General features: G+C 43.6%; 1 protein-coding gene across 3 annotated transcripts in view; it reads right to left on the bottom strand.

The window, feature by feature from the left end:
• Window positions 1–16,652, bottom strand: part of PRKD1 (protein kinase D1) — a 227,178-nt gene that overhangs the window by 38,283 nt on the left and 172,243 nt on the right. For all 3 annotated transcript variants that reach the window (XM_063948154.1, XM_063948155.1, XM_063948156.1), the window contains exon 3: window positions 1,785–1,916. In XM_063948154.1, the coding sequence (XP_063804224.1) occupies window positions 1,785–1,916 (132 nt within the window). The remainder of the gene's footprint in view (window positions 1–1,784; window positions 1,917–16,652) is intronic.

Genomic DNA, 16,652 nt, shown 5'->3' with positions numbered 1-16,652 from the left:
GCTTAATCTAGGAGGCCTGTTTACTTGACAGTTCATAAAAAAAGCTATTACAGAGGTTTTGACATCTTCCAGACCTAACGAGGTTTTATTTAGCAATAACACAGCAGACTGCCCTGGCAAAAATTAGTCCATTCTTATGCAAAGTACATTCTTTTATTCAGCATATAGTAAGATTGAATTATAGGCTGAATACATAAACTCCGCTTACTACTGGCTAAAGCTTAATGTATGGTCTTAAGAAAAGTTTCTATTCAGTATAAAAGGTGAATGGCATTTTAATAGTGATTCAACACAAAAGGCACTATTTGTGTCATCTGGCTATAAAAGGGTATGTCAATCTATACTATTTACCAAAGCAACAGTCCATAAAAAAAACAATTTTCTCGTGATTGACCATTTAAGCAAAGCTATTTATAAAAAAAACAACAGACTGGTATGTGCTATTGCTTTATATTGGATGAAACACTATCTGCGAAGGTTAGAAAACAAACTCATATTAGAACAATTAGCTTCACCACTTGGAAATGCCATGACAGTGAGATTCAATGGTGATAGCTAAGCCATTCAATTGTTTGGGCAACCAGCCTCCTGCTGGTTGCTACATGTGCGATTGGGTGCCCAAAATACAGGGATTAGCTGCTTAAGATTGATGACCTAGGTGGGCTTGAAAAATGGTCAAGAACATGGCAACTACAGTTTAATGCTAAAAAATGCAAAATCATGCATTTGGGTCTCAAAAACCCAAAACTGCTGAGGAGGAAAGGGATTTAGGAGTCACCATTTCAAGTGACTTAAAGGAAGGAAAGCAATGCAACAAAGCAATGAGAAAGGCAAGTCAGATGCTTGGTTGCATAGGGAGAGGAATCAGTAGCAGGGAAAAATAAGTAATAATGCCACTGTATAGGTCTTTGGTACGGTCTCATCTGGAATACTGTGTCCAGTTCTGGAGACCATGTCTCCAGAAGGATATAAATACATTAGAGAGCGTACAAAGAAGGGCAACTAAAATGGTGTATGGCCTACATCACAAAACTTACCCGGAAAGGCTAAAAGATCTTAACATGTATAGTTTGGAGGAGAGAAGGGAAAGGGGGGACATGATACAAACTTTCAAATATACCAAGGGTCTTAAAGTTCAGGAGGGAAACATTCTTCAAAGGAAGAGAAGTATTAGAACTCGAGGATATACACTGAGACTGGAGGGAGGTAGGTTCAGGGGAAATTTAAGGAAAAATTAATTCACAGAAAGGGTAGTGGATAAGTGGCATAGCCTCCCATCAGAGGTGGTAGAGGCTAAGACTGTAGAGCAATTTAAACATGCTTGAGATAAGCATATGAACATCCTTACAAAGAATTAAGGTTCAAAAAGGGTTGAGATTACCTAAAGGATAAAAAAAGGGGCAGACTAGATGGGCCAAGTGGTTCTTATCGGCCGTCAAATTCTATGTTTCTATGTTTAAAGCAGTTTCACTCATGCTAAGCTCCAGTTAAGGTGCCCATCAGTTGGGCATGCTACAATTAAAGTGTCCAAAAGCCCTACTTTGGGTGGATTTCTGCTTGCACCTCAGGAGGATACAAGCAGAAATCCACAGCACGTGATGGACGCCTAAAGCAATTGAATAGCTCCCCATCACTTTAGACAGGAGCTACAGGCATGAGAATAACAAATTAATTCATTCCTATAATAAACCTCAATAGTCAAATCTGCACTCTGTTTACAGTCGTTATGTGGACGGTCACATTCGCTTTATTATGCGATCAATATACTCTTATTAAATACTCACCCTCACATTTGAGGCCCTGCCTCACCAGACCCCACAGCATCTCTCCGCAGTGGTCGCAGAAAGCTGGAGCACGGTACGAATGGACATACAGTGTGTGTGGGCGTATCTGGAAATCTTCGAAAGTTGCAGAGGCTGTAAATGGGGGAAAAAAAAAAGAAGAGTTCCAACATCAATGCTAGCACATATTATTTATACACACATATATAGTATATATATATATATATATATGTGTAAAATAGAGAATGTGCAAGCGCCACAAGTGTTACAGATACACCCGACTAAAAAACACTCCCAATAATTTTGGGCGTCTGCCGTCCTTTAAGTACGCAGTAGTGGTGAGTTACTGTTGTAATTGTTTATGGAAAAAATGGTATAAGGGTACCGGCGACCACTGGTGTAAAAAAATGTTTCAAACCATGTATATAATAAAATAAAATATACAAATTTATTTGGTACAGATAAAATACAATTAGTATGAAGGTAAAAATGTAAAAATAGAGGGGGGAGGGGTTGTGTTTTGTTAAAAACACACACGCAATGTTCTAAGACCAAGAATTTTTGCATAAAAATGATAGTAAAAATATTAGTAATTAACGAATAATGTTCTAAAATTAGAATAAATAAGAATAAAGGAGAGTCTTAACTTTGTAGGTAGAGGGTCACAGAGGGAGAGCCCAACGCGATTCGTCCTGATGACTTCTTCAAGTCTAATTTTAGAACATTATTAGTTAATTACTATTATTTTTACTATCATTTTTATGCAAAAATTATTGGTCTTAGAACATTGCGTGTGTGTTTTTAACAAAACACAACTCCTCCCCCCTCTATTTTTACCTTCATACTAATTGTATTTTATCTGTACCAAATAAATTTGTATATTTTATTTTATTATATACATGGTTTGAAACATTTTTTTACACCAGTGGTCGCCGGTACCCTTATACCATTTTTTCCATATATATATATATATATATATATATATATATATATATATATATATATATATATATATATATATCTATATATATATCTATATATATATATATATATATATCTATATATATATATATATATACACATATATATATATACATATATATATACACATGTATATATATACATATATATATACACATGTATATATATACATATATATATACACATGTATATATATATATATATATATATATCTATATCTGTATATATATCTGTATATATATATATATATATATATATATATCTGTATATATCTCTATATCTATATATACATACATATATATATATACACACACACACACACACACACACACACATAGTAAGAAAAAGAAGCAATAAAATAGTGGCAGAGAGCTTACATAGCGCTGAAAAAAAAGTGATTATTTGGTTAGTTGCCCTTTATGGAGTGCAAATGTTCATGTGTCGAATGGATGATTCATATGAAATTGCAAACAGCTGCAAATGGAAGAACTGCTCAATGTAATGACAGCACCATACTGATCTGCAGGGTGGATTGGTCCTATTTCCATGTTGGAGAGGGAGCTAAAGGTCTGTAGCAGACACACAAACAGACTCTGTGTTAAATTGGAGAGTTTCAAAGTACAGTTGCAGTTAAACCCTTCTGTCTGACTCCAACTAAAACAGGTTGAGTAGAGTAGGAGGTTTTTTCCTCTCACTCGGATTAGCAGCACAGACAAGCTTTCTGGATTACGGCCTCTAAAAATCAATTTGGTAAAAATAATAATTAGACCAGATGCTACATTATTTAACCTGTTTTATCACAAGTGGGCAAATATGATTACAGCTACATTAACCATTTCTACAAAGGAATAGTTATATACAGTCACCATTGGTCACACCAAAGAGATTTCCATGATCAAACGCTCTCTTATTATCCCCTAGAGAATCAGCCTTCATTATATACTGCGATGCGGCTTCTGACAATGGTAAACGCCATCCTCTGTAACATCTGTGATTTCAGCCTTCCTGAAACTGTACATACTGGAAATCACAAGTTTTATCCAAAGTGATACAGATGTGTCCCAGTGTGCAAACATTCTATGGGTCAGATGTACTAAAGGGGGGTACACACGGAGAGATCCGTGCTTAAAATCTAAGCAATCTTGCTAGATTGCTTAGATTTTAAGTACGGATCTGCCGTGTGTATGCCCTCCAGCGATAGTGATGCGCGGCCCCACGCATCGCTATCGCCGGTGCTAGATTGAGCCTGCATGTAGGCTCAATCTAGCGGGTCGTTCACTTCACCGTTGTGTGAAGTGAGCGGCCCCCCGTCGGCTTTCCTCCTCGCTCAGCACATCGCGCTGTGCTGAGCGGGGTGAGAGATGTGTGCTGAGCGGTCTGTGTTAAGATCGCTCAGCACACATCTCTCCCGTGAGTACCCCCCTTAAGGTTTGGAAAGTGATAAAGTGGAGAGAGATAAACTACCAATCAGCTCCTGTCATTTAGCAATCACAGCCTGTGACATGGCGGTTTGGAGCTGACTGGCTGCTACTTTCTTTCTCTCCACTTAATCACTCTCCAAGGATTCGTACATAGGTGGTCATTCCGAGTTGTTCGCTAGCTGCATTCATTCGCTGTGCAGCGATGAGGCAAAAAAACCGCACTTCTGCGTATGCAGCGCAATGCGCACGCGTGGCGTACTATTACAACGAACGATGTAGTTTTACACAGGGTCTAGCGAAGCTTTTCAGTCGCACAGGCAGCCGCAGAGTGACTGACACAAAGGGGGGCGTTCCTGGGTGTCAACTGACCGTTTTCAGGGAGTGTTCGGAAAAACGCAGGCGTGCCAGAAAAAACACAGGCGTGGCTGGGCGAACGCAGGGCGTGTTCGTGACGTCAAAACAGGAATGGTCTGAAGTGATCACAAGCGCTGAGAAGGTTTGAAGCTACTCTGAAACTGCACAAATTTTTTTTGTAGCCGCTCTGCGATCTCTTCGTTCGCACTTCTGCTAAGCTAAAATACACTCCCAGAGGGCGGCGGCTTAGCGTTTGCACGGCTGCTAAAAACAGCTAGCAAGCGATCAACTCGGAATGACCCCCATAGACTCCTAAAAGTGGAGTGCGATATAGAAGACCTACAGTGTCTACGTAGACACTCATTAGGTTGACCCCATATAGTAGACAGTGGGTAAGGCAGACAGGTACAAAAAAGTCGACTTAACAATAGTTGACACAAATTGTTTTGGATTTTCTAAATCTTTGTGGGTGTCATTTTCTAGGTTTCATCATATGTGACAACAATCAGTGGAACCTTGTACCCTTGGTGCTTGCTTCGCTCACCAGGTTTCAGGCAAGGTGCCTCGCCCCAGGCTACTATTCCCAATTGTAGTCCACGTGGATAGTTAATTGAGCAAAAGTTGGGAAAACGGGAAAAACACCAAAAACATGTTGACCTTAATAACTGTCAACCTAATGCATACAGATCATATGGTGTCGACCTATCATCCAGATACCCTAAAAGTGTGGTATAATAAATACGCTGGGCTGGGATGTATCAGCAGGATGCGCTTTCAAAGTTGGAATACGTTTGTTCTTTCTGTGCACTTGATCCTTGAGAATAACGAGATTTATGGTAAGAACTTACCGTTGTTAAATCTCTTTCTGAGAGGTACACTGGGCTCCACAGGGAATAACATTGGGGTGTAGAGTAGAATCTTGATCCGAAGCACCAACAGGCTCAAAGCTTTGACTGTTCCCAGAATGCATAGCGTCGCCTCCGTGCACAGGAGCTCAGTTTTTGTTAACCAGTCCAATGCAGTAGCAGGCAAAAGAGACGACAACTGTTAGTAGCCACATACACATTGGGTGGTCTTCAGTATGTCGGCTGTCGGGATCCCGGCGCACAGTATACCGGCGCCGGAATCCCGACAGCCAGCATACCGACACTTATTCTCCCTCGTGGGGGTCCACGACCCCCCTGGAGGGAGAATAAAATAGCGTGGCGCGCATAGCGCGTCACCGTGCCTGCAGCGTAGCGAGCGCAGCGTGCCCGCAAGGGGCTCAGTTGCGCTCGCCACACTGTCGGTAAGCCGGCGGTCGGACTCCCGACGCCGGTATGCTGGTCGCCGGGAGCCCGACCGCCAGCATACCATACTACACCCCACCACATTCTCACGGCAGGAGAAAGTGTCAGCTGCTAATGCCATACCAACCCAAAAGAAGCTAAGTGCGTCAGGGTGGGCGCCCTGTGGAGCCCAGTGTACCTCACAGAAAGAGATTTAACAACAGTAAGTTCTTACCATAAAACTCGTTTTCTGCTGCGGGGTACACTGGGCTCCACAGGGAATGACATTGGGGATGTCCTAAAGCAGTTCCTTATGGGAGGGGACGCACTGTAGCGGGCACAAGAACCCGGCATCCAAAGGAAGCATCCTGGGAGGCGGATGTATCGAAGGCATAGAACCTGATGAACATGTCCACAGAGGACCACGTATCTGCCTTGCACAATTGTTCAGCGGATGCGCCTTGGCGGGCCACCCAAGAAGGACCAACAGACCAAGTAGAATGGGCTTTGATAGCAGCAGGAGCTGGGAGACTAGCCTGCGCATAGGCTTGTGCAATCACCATTCTAATCCATCTGGCCAAGGTCTGCTTATTCGCAGTCCAGCCCCATTTGTGAAAACCAAAAAGTACAAAGAGGTATCTGACCTACTGAGGGAGGCAGTTCTCTCTACGTAAATATGGAGAGCCCGTACCACATCCAGAGACCTCTCTTTGGAGGACAAACCAGAAGAGATAAAGGCCGGAACCACAATCTCTTGGTTAAGATGAAAAGATGATACCACCTTAGGTAGATAACCAGGGCGAGTTCGAAGAACTGCCCGGTCACGGTGAAAAATCAGAAAGGGTGGACGGCAGGACAAAGCGCCTCAGTCCGACACCCTCCTAGCAGAGGAAAATCGACAATAAAAACATGACCTTAAGTGTAAGACATTTAAGATCCACAGACTCGAGGATTGTATGGAGACTCTTGCAGGGCATTTAAGACAACAGACAGATCCCATGGAGCCACAGAAGGGACATAGGGGGTAATTCTGAGTTGATCGCAGCAGCAAGTTTGTTAGCAATTGTGCAAAACCATGTGCACTGCGGGGGGAGATATAACACTTGCAGAGAGAGTTAGCTTTGGGTGGGTTATTTTGTTTCTGTGCAGGGTAAATACTGGCTGCTTTATTTTTACACTGCAATTTAGATTTCAGTTTGAATACACCCCACCCAAATCTAACTCTCTCTGCACATGTTATATCTGTCCCCCCTGCAGTGCACATGGTTTTGCCCAACTGCTAACAAATTTTCTGCTGCGATCAACTCAGAATTAGGCCCATAGTGCGGCTGAGTTCTTAAAACACCCTGAGTGAAAGTATGAACGTCAGGAATAGACGCAATTTTCCTCTGAAACCAAACCGACAAGGCAGATATATGAACCTTGAGGGAGGCCAGACGAAGGCCTAAATCTAGGCCATGTTGCAGAAAAGCCAGAAGCCTAGAAGTTCTGAACGAATAAGTATCATAATTCCTAGCAGCACACCATGTGAAGTAAGAATTCCAGACTGAAACAAATCCGTGCAGAAGCTGGTTTGCGGGCCTTCAACATAGTTTGAATCCCTTGGCCCTCAGGAGTGAAGCTTCAAGAGCCACACCGTCAAAGCCAGTCTGGCCAGGTCCGGATAGACACAAGGGCCCTGAACGAGGAGGTCTGGGCGTTGAGGAAGTACAAGAGGACGCTCTATCGATAGACCCTGCAGGTGTGAGAACCAATGCCGTCTGGGCCACGCTGGAGCGACTAGAATTAGTATTCCTTTTTCTTGCTTGAACTTCCGAAGTACCCTGGGCAGGAGTGACACTGGAGGGAATACGTATGGCAGCCGAAAGTTCCATGGAATTGGCAGTGCGTCCACGAACGCTGCTTGAGGATCCCTTGTCCTTGATCCGAAGACCGGAACCATGTGACTGTGTCGAGACGCCATCAGGTCTAAGACTGGTAGGCCCCACTTGTCCACTACGAGTTGAAAGACTTCCGGATGAAGACTCCACTCTCCGGCGTGAACGTCCTGACGACTGAGGAAATCCGCTTCCCAGTTGAGGACTCCGGGGATGAACACTGCCGATATTGCTGGCAGATGGCGTTCCGCCCAACAGTGGATTTTTTATACTTCCAGCATTGCCATGCGGCTTCGAGTGCCACCTTGATGGCGTTGTCTGATTGTACTTGAACAGGCCTGTTCTGTACTAGAGGCAGGGCCAGCGTCAACGCATTGAACACCGCCCGAAATTCCAGAATGTTTATCGGTAGGAGAGACTCCTCCTTAGTCCACAGACCCTGGAGAGAGTGTTGCTCCAACACCGCGCCCCAACCCCACAGACTGGCATCCGTGGTCAGCAGGACCCAGTTGGAGATCCAGAAGGGACGGCACCTGCTCAACTGTTGGTCCTGTAGCCACCAGCTCAGTGACAGACGAACCTCCGGAATCAAGGAGATCATTTGAGACCTGATGCAATGAGGCAGGTCGTCCCACTTAGAAAAAATTAACCTCTGCAGAGGGCGGGAATGAAATTGAGCGTACTCTACCATGTCAAAAGCAGACACCATGATGCCTAGTACTTGCATCGCCGAGTGAATCGACACTCTTGGGCGAGAGAGGAAATATCTGATCCTGTCCTGACGTTTCAGGATTTTCTCTGGAGACAAAAACAATTGTTGGTTGTGTGTGTCCAGTAGTGCCCCCAGGTGCACCATGCTCCGAGCAGGGACCAGCGAGGACTTTTTCCAGTTGATGAGCCACCCGTGGGCTTGTAGGAATTGGACCGTCCGTTCCAGATGACTGAGGAGAACCTCTTGTGAGTTCGCCAGGATCAGCAAGTCATCCAGATACAGCAGGATCCTGATACCCTGACGGTGAAGAGCCGTCATCACGGCCATGGCCATGGTGAAGATCCGAGGGGCCGTGGCCAATCCAAAAGGCAGTGCATGGAATTGATAATGTAGGTTGCCAATAGCAAACTGCAGATATTGCTGATGCGACATGGCAATAGGTATTTGCAGGTAAGCAACCAGTATGTCCAGGGATACCATATAGTCTTCGGGTTCCATGGCAGCACTAATGAGCTCAGAGTTTCCACACGGAATTTGAATACTCTCACAAACTTGTTCAATGATTTGAGGTTGAGTATAGGCCGGAAGGACCCATTTGGCTTCGGAACTAGAAACGGGGTCGAATAGTAACCCCTGCTTCTCTGAGACAGAGGTACCAGCACTACCACTCCTGTATCCAGGAGGGATTGTACAACCAAGTGTAGAGCTTGCACCTTTAACAGATCCGTAGGGATAACTGTTGTGCAAAACTGGCGAGGGTGACGTCTCTTGAAAGAGACTGCATACGCGTGAGAGACAACTTCCCGCACCTAGGCGTCCGAAGTGGTCTTTAACCAGGCCTGTGCGAACTGCAGAAGTCGGCCTCTGGCCCTGGGATTCCCCCAGATGAAGGCCTGCCCCATCATGCAGCAGGCTTGTCTTGTTTGGAAGCAGGCTGATTGGCGGCTCAGCATTGTTTAGATTTAGGCTTAGTGGTTTTGGAAGCACAAGCCTGTCGCGGATACGCCTGACCCTTTGCTTTTCCTGGAGGTCGAAAGGAATGAAAGGTGCTACGCTTAGCCTTCGGAACAGAAGGATTAGAATTTGGGAGACACGCAGTCTTGGCAGTAGCCAAGTCAGTTACAATCTTGTTCAGATCCTCCCCAATTAGGATGTCTCCCTTAAAAGGGAGCACCTCCAAGGTCTTTTTGGAGACCAGGTCCACCATCCAGGACCTCAACCACATAATTCGACGAGACAGGATGGACATAGATGCCTTGGCCGCCAGTACACCTGCATCAGAGGCCGCCTCCTAAATATATTGGGAGGCTGTAGTAATATAAGACAGATATTGTCTGTCAGTGTCAGAAAAATCCTGAGGCAGCTCATCCTCAATTGCCTGAACCCATGCTTCAAATACCTTTCGCAGCCCAGGAGGCTGCCATAGTGGGTCTATGTACAGCACCAGTAAAGGAGTAAATAGACTTCAGGCATTCCTCCACAAGCTTATCCGTCGGTTCCTTCAGTGAGGTGACAGTGGTGACAGGCAGAGTAGAGGACACCATAAGACTGCCGACATGAGAGTCCACAGACGGTGGAGTTTCCCACTTGTTATTGAACTCCGCAGGGATAGGATAACGAGCAATCATCTTTTTAGACAGGGAAAATTTCTTTCCTGGAGACGACTAGGATTCCGTATGTCAATTAAATGGTCAGAATGTGGCAAACTACTTTAGCAACCTTCTGACGTTTGAACTTATCAGGTTTCTTAGACGCAGTAGTGAGCTCAATCTCATCATCTATTTGAAGAATTAGCTTAATAGCCTCCACTAGGTCAGGATCATCAACCTGGGTTGTAGATTCCTCCTCAGAAGCAACTGTATCAGTGTCTGACGGATCAGTATAATCCCCATCCTCATCGGAAGAATTATCCGAAATATTAGTGGATTGTGAGGAAGAAATGGCCCGTTTAGATGACCCCTTGGTCCCAGAGGAGCGTGGGGTAGACTTTTGTCTAACCAAAGATTGATTTAATTGTTGTAATGGGGTAGACAGAGTATCCACCCAGGGCAGATTAACTACAGGGACAATATGTGGCTGCAATGGCACAAGAGGTCCCACAGGGGGTGTAAGACGTGTCACAAGTGTAGTCAGCAGACTTGATAACGCTGCCCATGGTGTATCCTGATTGGCCACAGGTGCTGCAGGTTGACGGTGTGTATGGCACTCAACGCCTGAACCAGCAGCTAAAACTTCCCCCTCAGGTAAATCCGTGGTGCCGGTATTGCAGGATGCAGAAGCGTACGCGGATTTCCCGCCCTGTGTAGCGGACATTATAAGGAATGTAGCATTAGGGCATGAAAGTACAATATAGCCAAACACAATACAGGTTGAGTCTCCCTTATCCAAAATGCTTGGGACCAGAGGTATTTTGGATATGGGATTTTTCCGTATTTTGGAATAATTGCATACCATAATGAGATATCATGGTGATGGGGCCCAAGTCTAAGCACAGAATGCATTTATATTACATATACACCTTATACACACAGCCTGAAGGTAATTTTAGCCAATATTTTTTATAACTTTGTGCATTAAACAAAGTGTGTCTAAATTCACACAATTCATTTATGTTTCATATACACCTTATACACAGAGCCTGAAGGTCATTTAATACAATATTTTTAATAACTTTGTGTATTAAACAAAGTTTGTGTACATTGAGCCATCAGAAAACAAAGGTTTCACTATCTCACTCTCCCTCAAAAAAGTCCGTATTTCGTAATATTTGGATATGGGATACTCAACCTGTACCTGCAAATAACCCCCTATGATATGTGACAGTAAACACAGTACACAAAACAGAGGATTTAAGCGGTATGAGGTGACTGAAACACACAATAAAAATACCCAATCGTATATTCTGTGTAACACACACATATATATATATATATAGTCCATTGCAAAGACTCGGCACTCACTTGTGGAGATGGATTACTTGCTGCGGTGCCTTCCAAAGGAGTGATGTTCCTATAATATTGTTTGGTGATGGCGGCACTCAGCAGACACGTTTGTAGAAAAGTAAAGCCTTTATTATCGGTCCTACGCCGTTTCGGGGAAAACCCCGTCTTCAGGGACAAACAGTACATACACCAATATAACATACAGGTACTTATATACCCCCTAAACAAGTATCAATCAGTGCTCATAAAAGATTAACATTACTCACCTGTCCGGCGCTGTCATTCCCGCCGCGTCCAGCCGCTACACAAGCGGGTCTCCTGGAGATGACGTCAGCAGACAGCGCCGGACAACGTGAGCCGTCTGTCAGTGCGTTTGTTACTAGGCAATCACCATAAACAACAACTATGGAGACAGAAAAAGCAATGTATCAACCAAATGATTAAAAATACAGACATATAAACAAATGACAAACTACATTCAATCACCATAAACAACAACTATGGAGACAGAAAAAGCAATGTATCAACCAAATGATTAAAAATACAGACATATAAACAAATGACAAACTACATTCAAAATAAAATCAAAGATAAAAGGGGGAATGTGATCCACTATAGGTGTATTGAAGTCTAGGATGTTATTAGACCTCAATATAACGAGCTAAAGTACTCAGTGTATTTAACATATAATTACTTGCATTTTATTAGGGCATTTTAAAGCCTATTAAAGAAATTTATTCTAAAGTAAATCTCTAGTCACACAAACAGCAGCATACATTGCTTGATACTCTAGCAGCCTGAAGAATTGGAAAAGTATATATAACTGGTAGATTCAAACAGGAACTTGATGATCTGTTGACTAGGGCCTGTGATTCGGGGATTTTATCTTGTGAATTTAAACGTGCTTTAACAGTTGAACATCCTAAGATTCCGTTGTTCTATACAGTACCTAAAGTACATAAGTCGTTATCTAATCCACCTGGCCGTCCCATAGTATCGGCCATACAATCCCTGTATCACCCTATTGCCATCTTTTTAGATACATATTTAAACCCCTGTATACAGAAAATATCTTCGTATCTTAAGGATACCACATCCCTTTTGGAGTGTCTACAGATTTTGGGCACCCCACCGGAGGGTCTAGTGATGTGCAGTGCTGACGTGACGAGCCTCTACACTTGCATCCCTCATGATGCAGGTGTGGAGGCTGTTCGCTGTCTGATCACTGACAATCCTGATTACCATGGGCCAGCAGTAGACTTTTTTTTGAAATTGCTCACTTTGGTCTTGACACGTAATTATTTTACATTTGATGGACGCATATACCTGCAGGTACTTGGCTGTGCGATGGGGTCCCCTGTGGCCCCATCGTACGCCAATGCCTACATGTACTCCATAGAACAATCATTTTTTGAAACCTCCAAGCCATCTATGTACTTCTATAAGAGGTACATAGATGATTTACTTATTTTTTGGCAAGGCTCACAAGGACAACTTGAAAGCCTGCTTAACGATCATAACGATACTATGAGCCCTGTGAAGGTCACATATAAGATGTCTCTTTCAGAAATACACTTCTTGGATGTCTTTATTTCCATACATGCAGGTCAACTACACACCACGTTGTACACTAAACCTACTGACCGTAATTCATTACTACACCATACTAGTGCACACCCACTGTCATTACGCAAGGGATTGCCTCAATCACAATTCCTACGTGCAAAAAGAATTATTTCAGATCCTACACAGGTTGAAGATACTTTGGACCTGATGGTCCATAAATTTGAACAACGGGGGTACCCTCGACAGGAATTATTGGCCAGTAAGCATAAAGTGATGAATATGTCTAGGGATTCATTGTTAAATAAACCTACCTTGGAAGATGAAAAACATAGGTCCCAAATAATACCATGGGTTAATAAATTCACAACTGCGAGTACAGCTATTACACGACGAGTTAAACAATTGTGGCCTATAGTCAATACTGATAAAACCTTACCAGGTTTGTTAGATTCCAGACTATTACCCAGCTTCACCAGGGGATCTAATATTGGTGATAGAATAGTTAAACTGGATATATTCCCTATTACCAGACAGCAGCAGACCCACTTTTTACGTCCCAAGGTGGGCTGTTTTCGTTGTCTAGGCTGCTCAACGTGTAACACCTTAATGACAGGGGCTAATTTCTATCACCCCCATACAGGTAAACAGTTTAAAATTCGTCATCGGGTGACCTGCACGACCACCCATGTGATATACATGTTGAAATGCCCGTGCGGTTTGACCTACGTCGGCAAGACGCAGCGCCAATTCCGCGAAAGAATGGCCTTGCACAGAAGTGCCATTAAATTAGCAGGAGAAAAAGGCAATAGTGAACAGCCAGTGGCACGTCATTGTCTGTTGGCTAAACACAATATAGCCAGCCTCCGTGCCATTATCATTGATCATGTACCCCCACTACATAGAGGAGGGGACCGTAACAAGATCCTTATGCAGAAGGAGTGTCGTTGGATTCATGTATTAAACACTATATCTCCTGGGGGCCTAAATGAGACCTTGGGCTTACAATGTTTTTTGTAAATAGATCTATCAGGAAACTATTTTGAACTATGGGTCCTTTAAGATATTTATATATACTTTTCCAATTCTTCAGGCTGCTAGAGTATCAAGCAATGTATGCTGCTGTTTGTGTGACTAGAGATTTACTTTAGAATAAATTTCTTTAATAGGCTTTAAAATGCCCTAATAAAATGCAAGTAATTATATGTTAAATACACTGAGTACTTTAGCTCGTTATATTGAGGTCTAATAACATCCTAGACTTCAATACACCTATAGTGGATCACATTCCCCCTTTTATCTTTGATTTTATTTTGAATGTAGTTTGTCATTTGTTTATATGTCTGTATTTTTAATCATTAGGTTGATACATTGCTTTTTCTGTCTCCATAGTTGTTGTTTATGGTGATTGAATGTAGTTTGTCATTTGTTTATATGTCTGTATTTTTAATCATTTGGTTGATACATTGCTTTTTCTGTCTCCATAGTTGTTGTTTATGGTGATTGCCTAGTAACAAACGCACTGACAGACGGCTCACGTTGTCCGGCGCTGTCTGCTGACGTCATCTAAAGGAGACCCGCTCGTGTAGCGGCTGGACGCGGCGGGAATGACAGCGCCGGACAGGTGAGTAATGTTAATCTTTTATGAGCACTGATTGATACTTGCTTAGGGGGTATATAAGTACTTGTATGTTATATTGGTGTATGTACTGTTTGTACCTGAAGACGGGGTTTTCCCCGAAACGGCGTAGGACCGATAATAAAGGCTTTACTTTTCTACAAACGTGTCTGCTGAGTGCCGCCATCACCAAACAATATATATATATATATATATATATATATATGCATACATACATACATATATATATAAATGGAATCCCACACAACAGCAGCGCACTCAGCCACGGGTACAATGCAGAAGTTATTACATATAAACAATAAAACTGCACTGGACTAGTAAAACTACATATAAATATGTATGAGTACAGATATAACAATGCACAATAAATACTGGATGTATATCACAGAATACTTGTACTAAATATTCAGACAGCAGTAGACTTGTTCTTAACTAACACGGTCTAAAATGACATGTAGAATACTTAAGTGTCTGTAAAAACACAGCGCTCATGAGACAGGCGGCTTTACAGAGGAGACAGAGCCCAGCAGTCCCGGAGATCAGCCCAGTTAGTAGTGAAGATGGCGCCAAAATCTCTGTCAGGGAGTGAGGGAGAGAGAGATGCAGCTCCAGGGCGGGAACACCAGCAGCAGATGGTGCCAGGAGCTGGGGGAGGGGCTACAGGTCAGCGCCTTATCCTCTATGCTGGGCTTCACCACCGGGTACTATGGAGCCTATATTAAACGGATTTTAGTAAATCCGACCTGTGCTCCCTGTCCTGGTGGACATAGTGGGGTCCCTGTACAGTGCACTACAGTCTCCACGCCAGCAGGACCGCGATTTTCAGCGGTTCCCACCTGGGGGACTCTCTTACCTCCTCCCTGATGTGCAGCCAGGCGATCCAGGAGAGCGTCAGCGGTGTGTGCCTGAAGTCAAAGCTTTAGCCTGTTCCAACTCTACACCCAGATGTTATTCCCTGTGGAATACCAGTGTACCCCGCTGCAGAAATACAATAGTAAAAACAAAAAGACAAATGGTTCCTCTGTTGAAACGCGTCAGGGAGACGTTGATCACCTCATCAATATGGAGCGGATATATACGTTATGGTAAGAACTTACCGTTGATAACGTGATTTCTCTTATGTCCACAGGTATCCACAGGATAACATTGGGATATTGTCGAGCGACAGCGAAAATGGCACCAACACGGTCACGAGCTTTCTGGACTCCCAGGATGCATTGGGGCCTCCACTATATAGTCCCGCCCACTGACTCAGTCAGATCAGTTCTTTCCACAGCGATTTTAGGCAGGAACATCAGGCAGAGACCTGTTTAGGCGATAAGAACACACATGCACACCCTTCCATACAAGAAGGAAGAGGTTTTAGTGATTGTCTAGATCCTCAAATCAGATGCGTCAGGGTGGGATCCCTGTGGACATAAGAGAAATCACGTTATCAACGGTAAGTTCTTACCATAACGTATATTTCTCTGGCTGGGTCCACAGGATTATCCACAGGATAATATTGGGATCCCAAAGCCATTTAGTGGTGGGGACGCTCCTGATTGCACAGGAGGACCTTTCGCCCGAAGTCTGCGTCATGAGAGGCAAAAGTATCCAAGGCATAATGTCTGATGAATGTGTTTATGGAAGACCATGTGGCTGCCCTACATATCTGTTCTGCTGAAGCACCCTGCTGTGCTGCCCAAGAAGGACCTACCTTACGTGTAGAGTGTGCAGAGACATTAGCCGGAATAGGGAGATCTGCATGAGAATAAGCTTCTGATATTACCATTCGGAGCCATCTTGCCAGCGTCTGTTTACTAGCAGGCCAACCTCCCCTATGGAATCCGTAGAGGATGAAGAGAGAATCTGTTTTCCTGATAGCACTAGTACGATCTATGTAGATTCTTAAAGCCCGGACCACGTCCAGCGACGCTTCTCCCTCAGATAGTCCCGATACCTGAAAAGCTGGGACTACAATCTCTTCATTCAGGTGAAACTTTGATACCACCTTTGGAAGAGACTAGATCTCGTTCTGAGAACTGCTCTTTCTGGAAAAAAACGTAGGAAAGGAGACTTACATGATAATGCTCCTAAATCTGACACTCTTCTGGCTGACGCCATTGCCAGTA

Source organism: Pseudophryne corroboree, chromosome 12 (genome assembly GCF_028390025.1).
Source record: "Pseudophryne corroboree isolate aPseCor3 chromosome 12, aPseCor3.hap2, whole genome shotgun sequence".
NCBI lineage: Eukaryota > Metazoa > Chordata > Amphibia > Anura > Myobatrachidae > Pseudophryne > Pseudophryne corroboree.
Note: the sequence above shows the minus strand (reverse complement) of the source record. Positions and strands in the feature narration are given on the sequence as shown.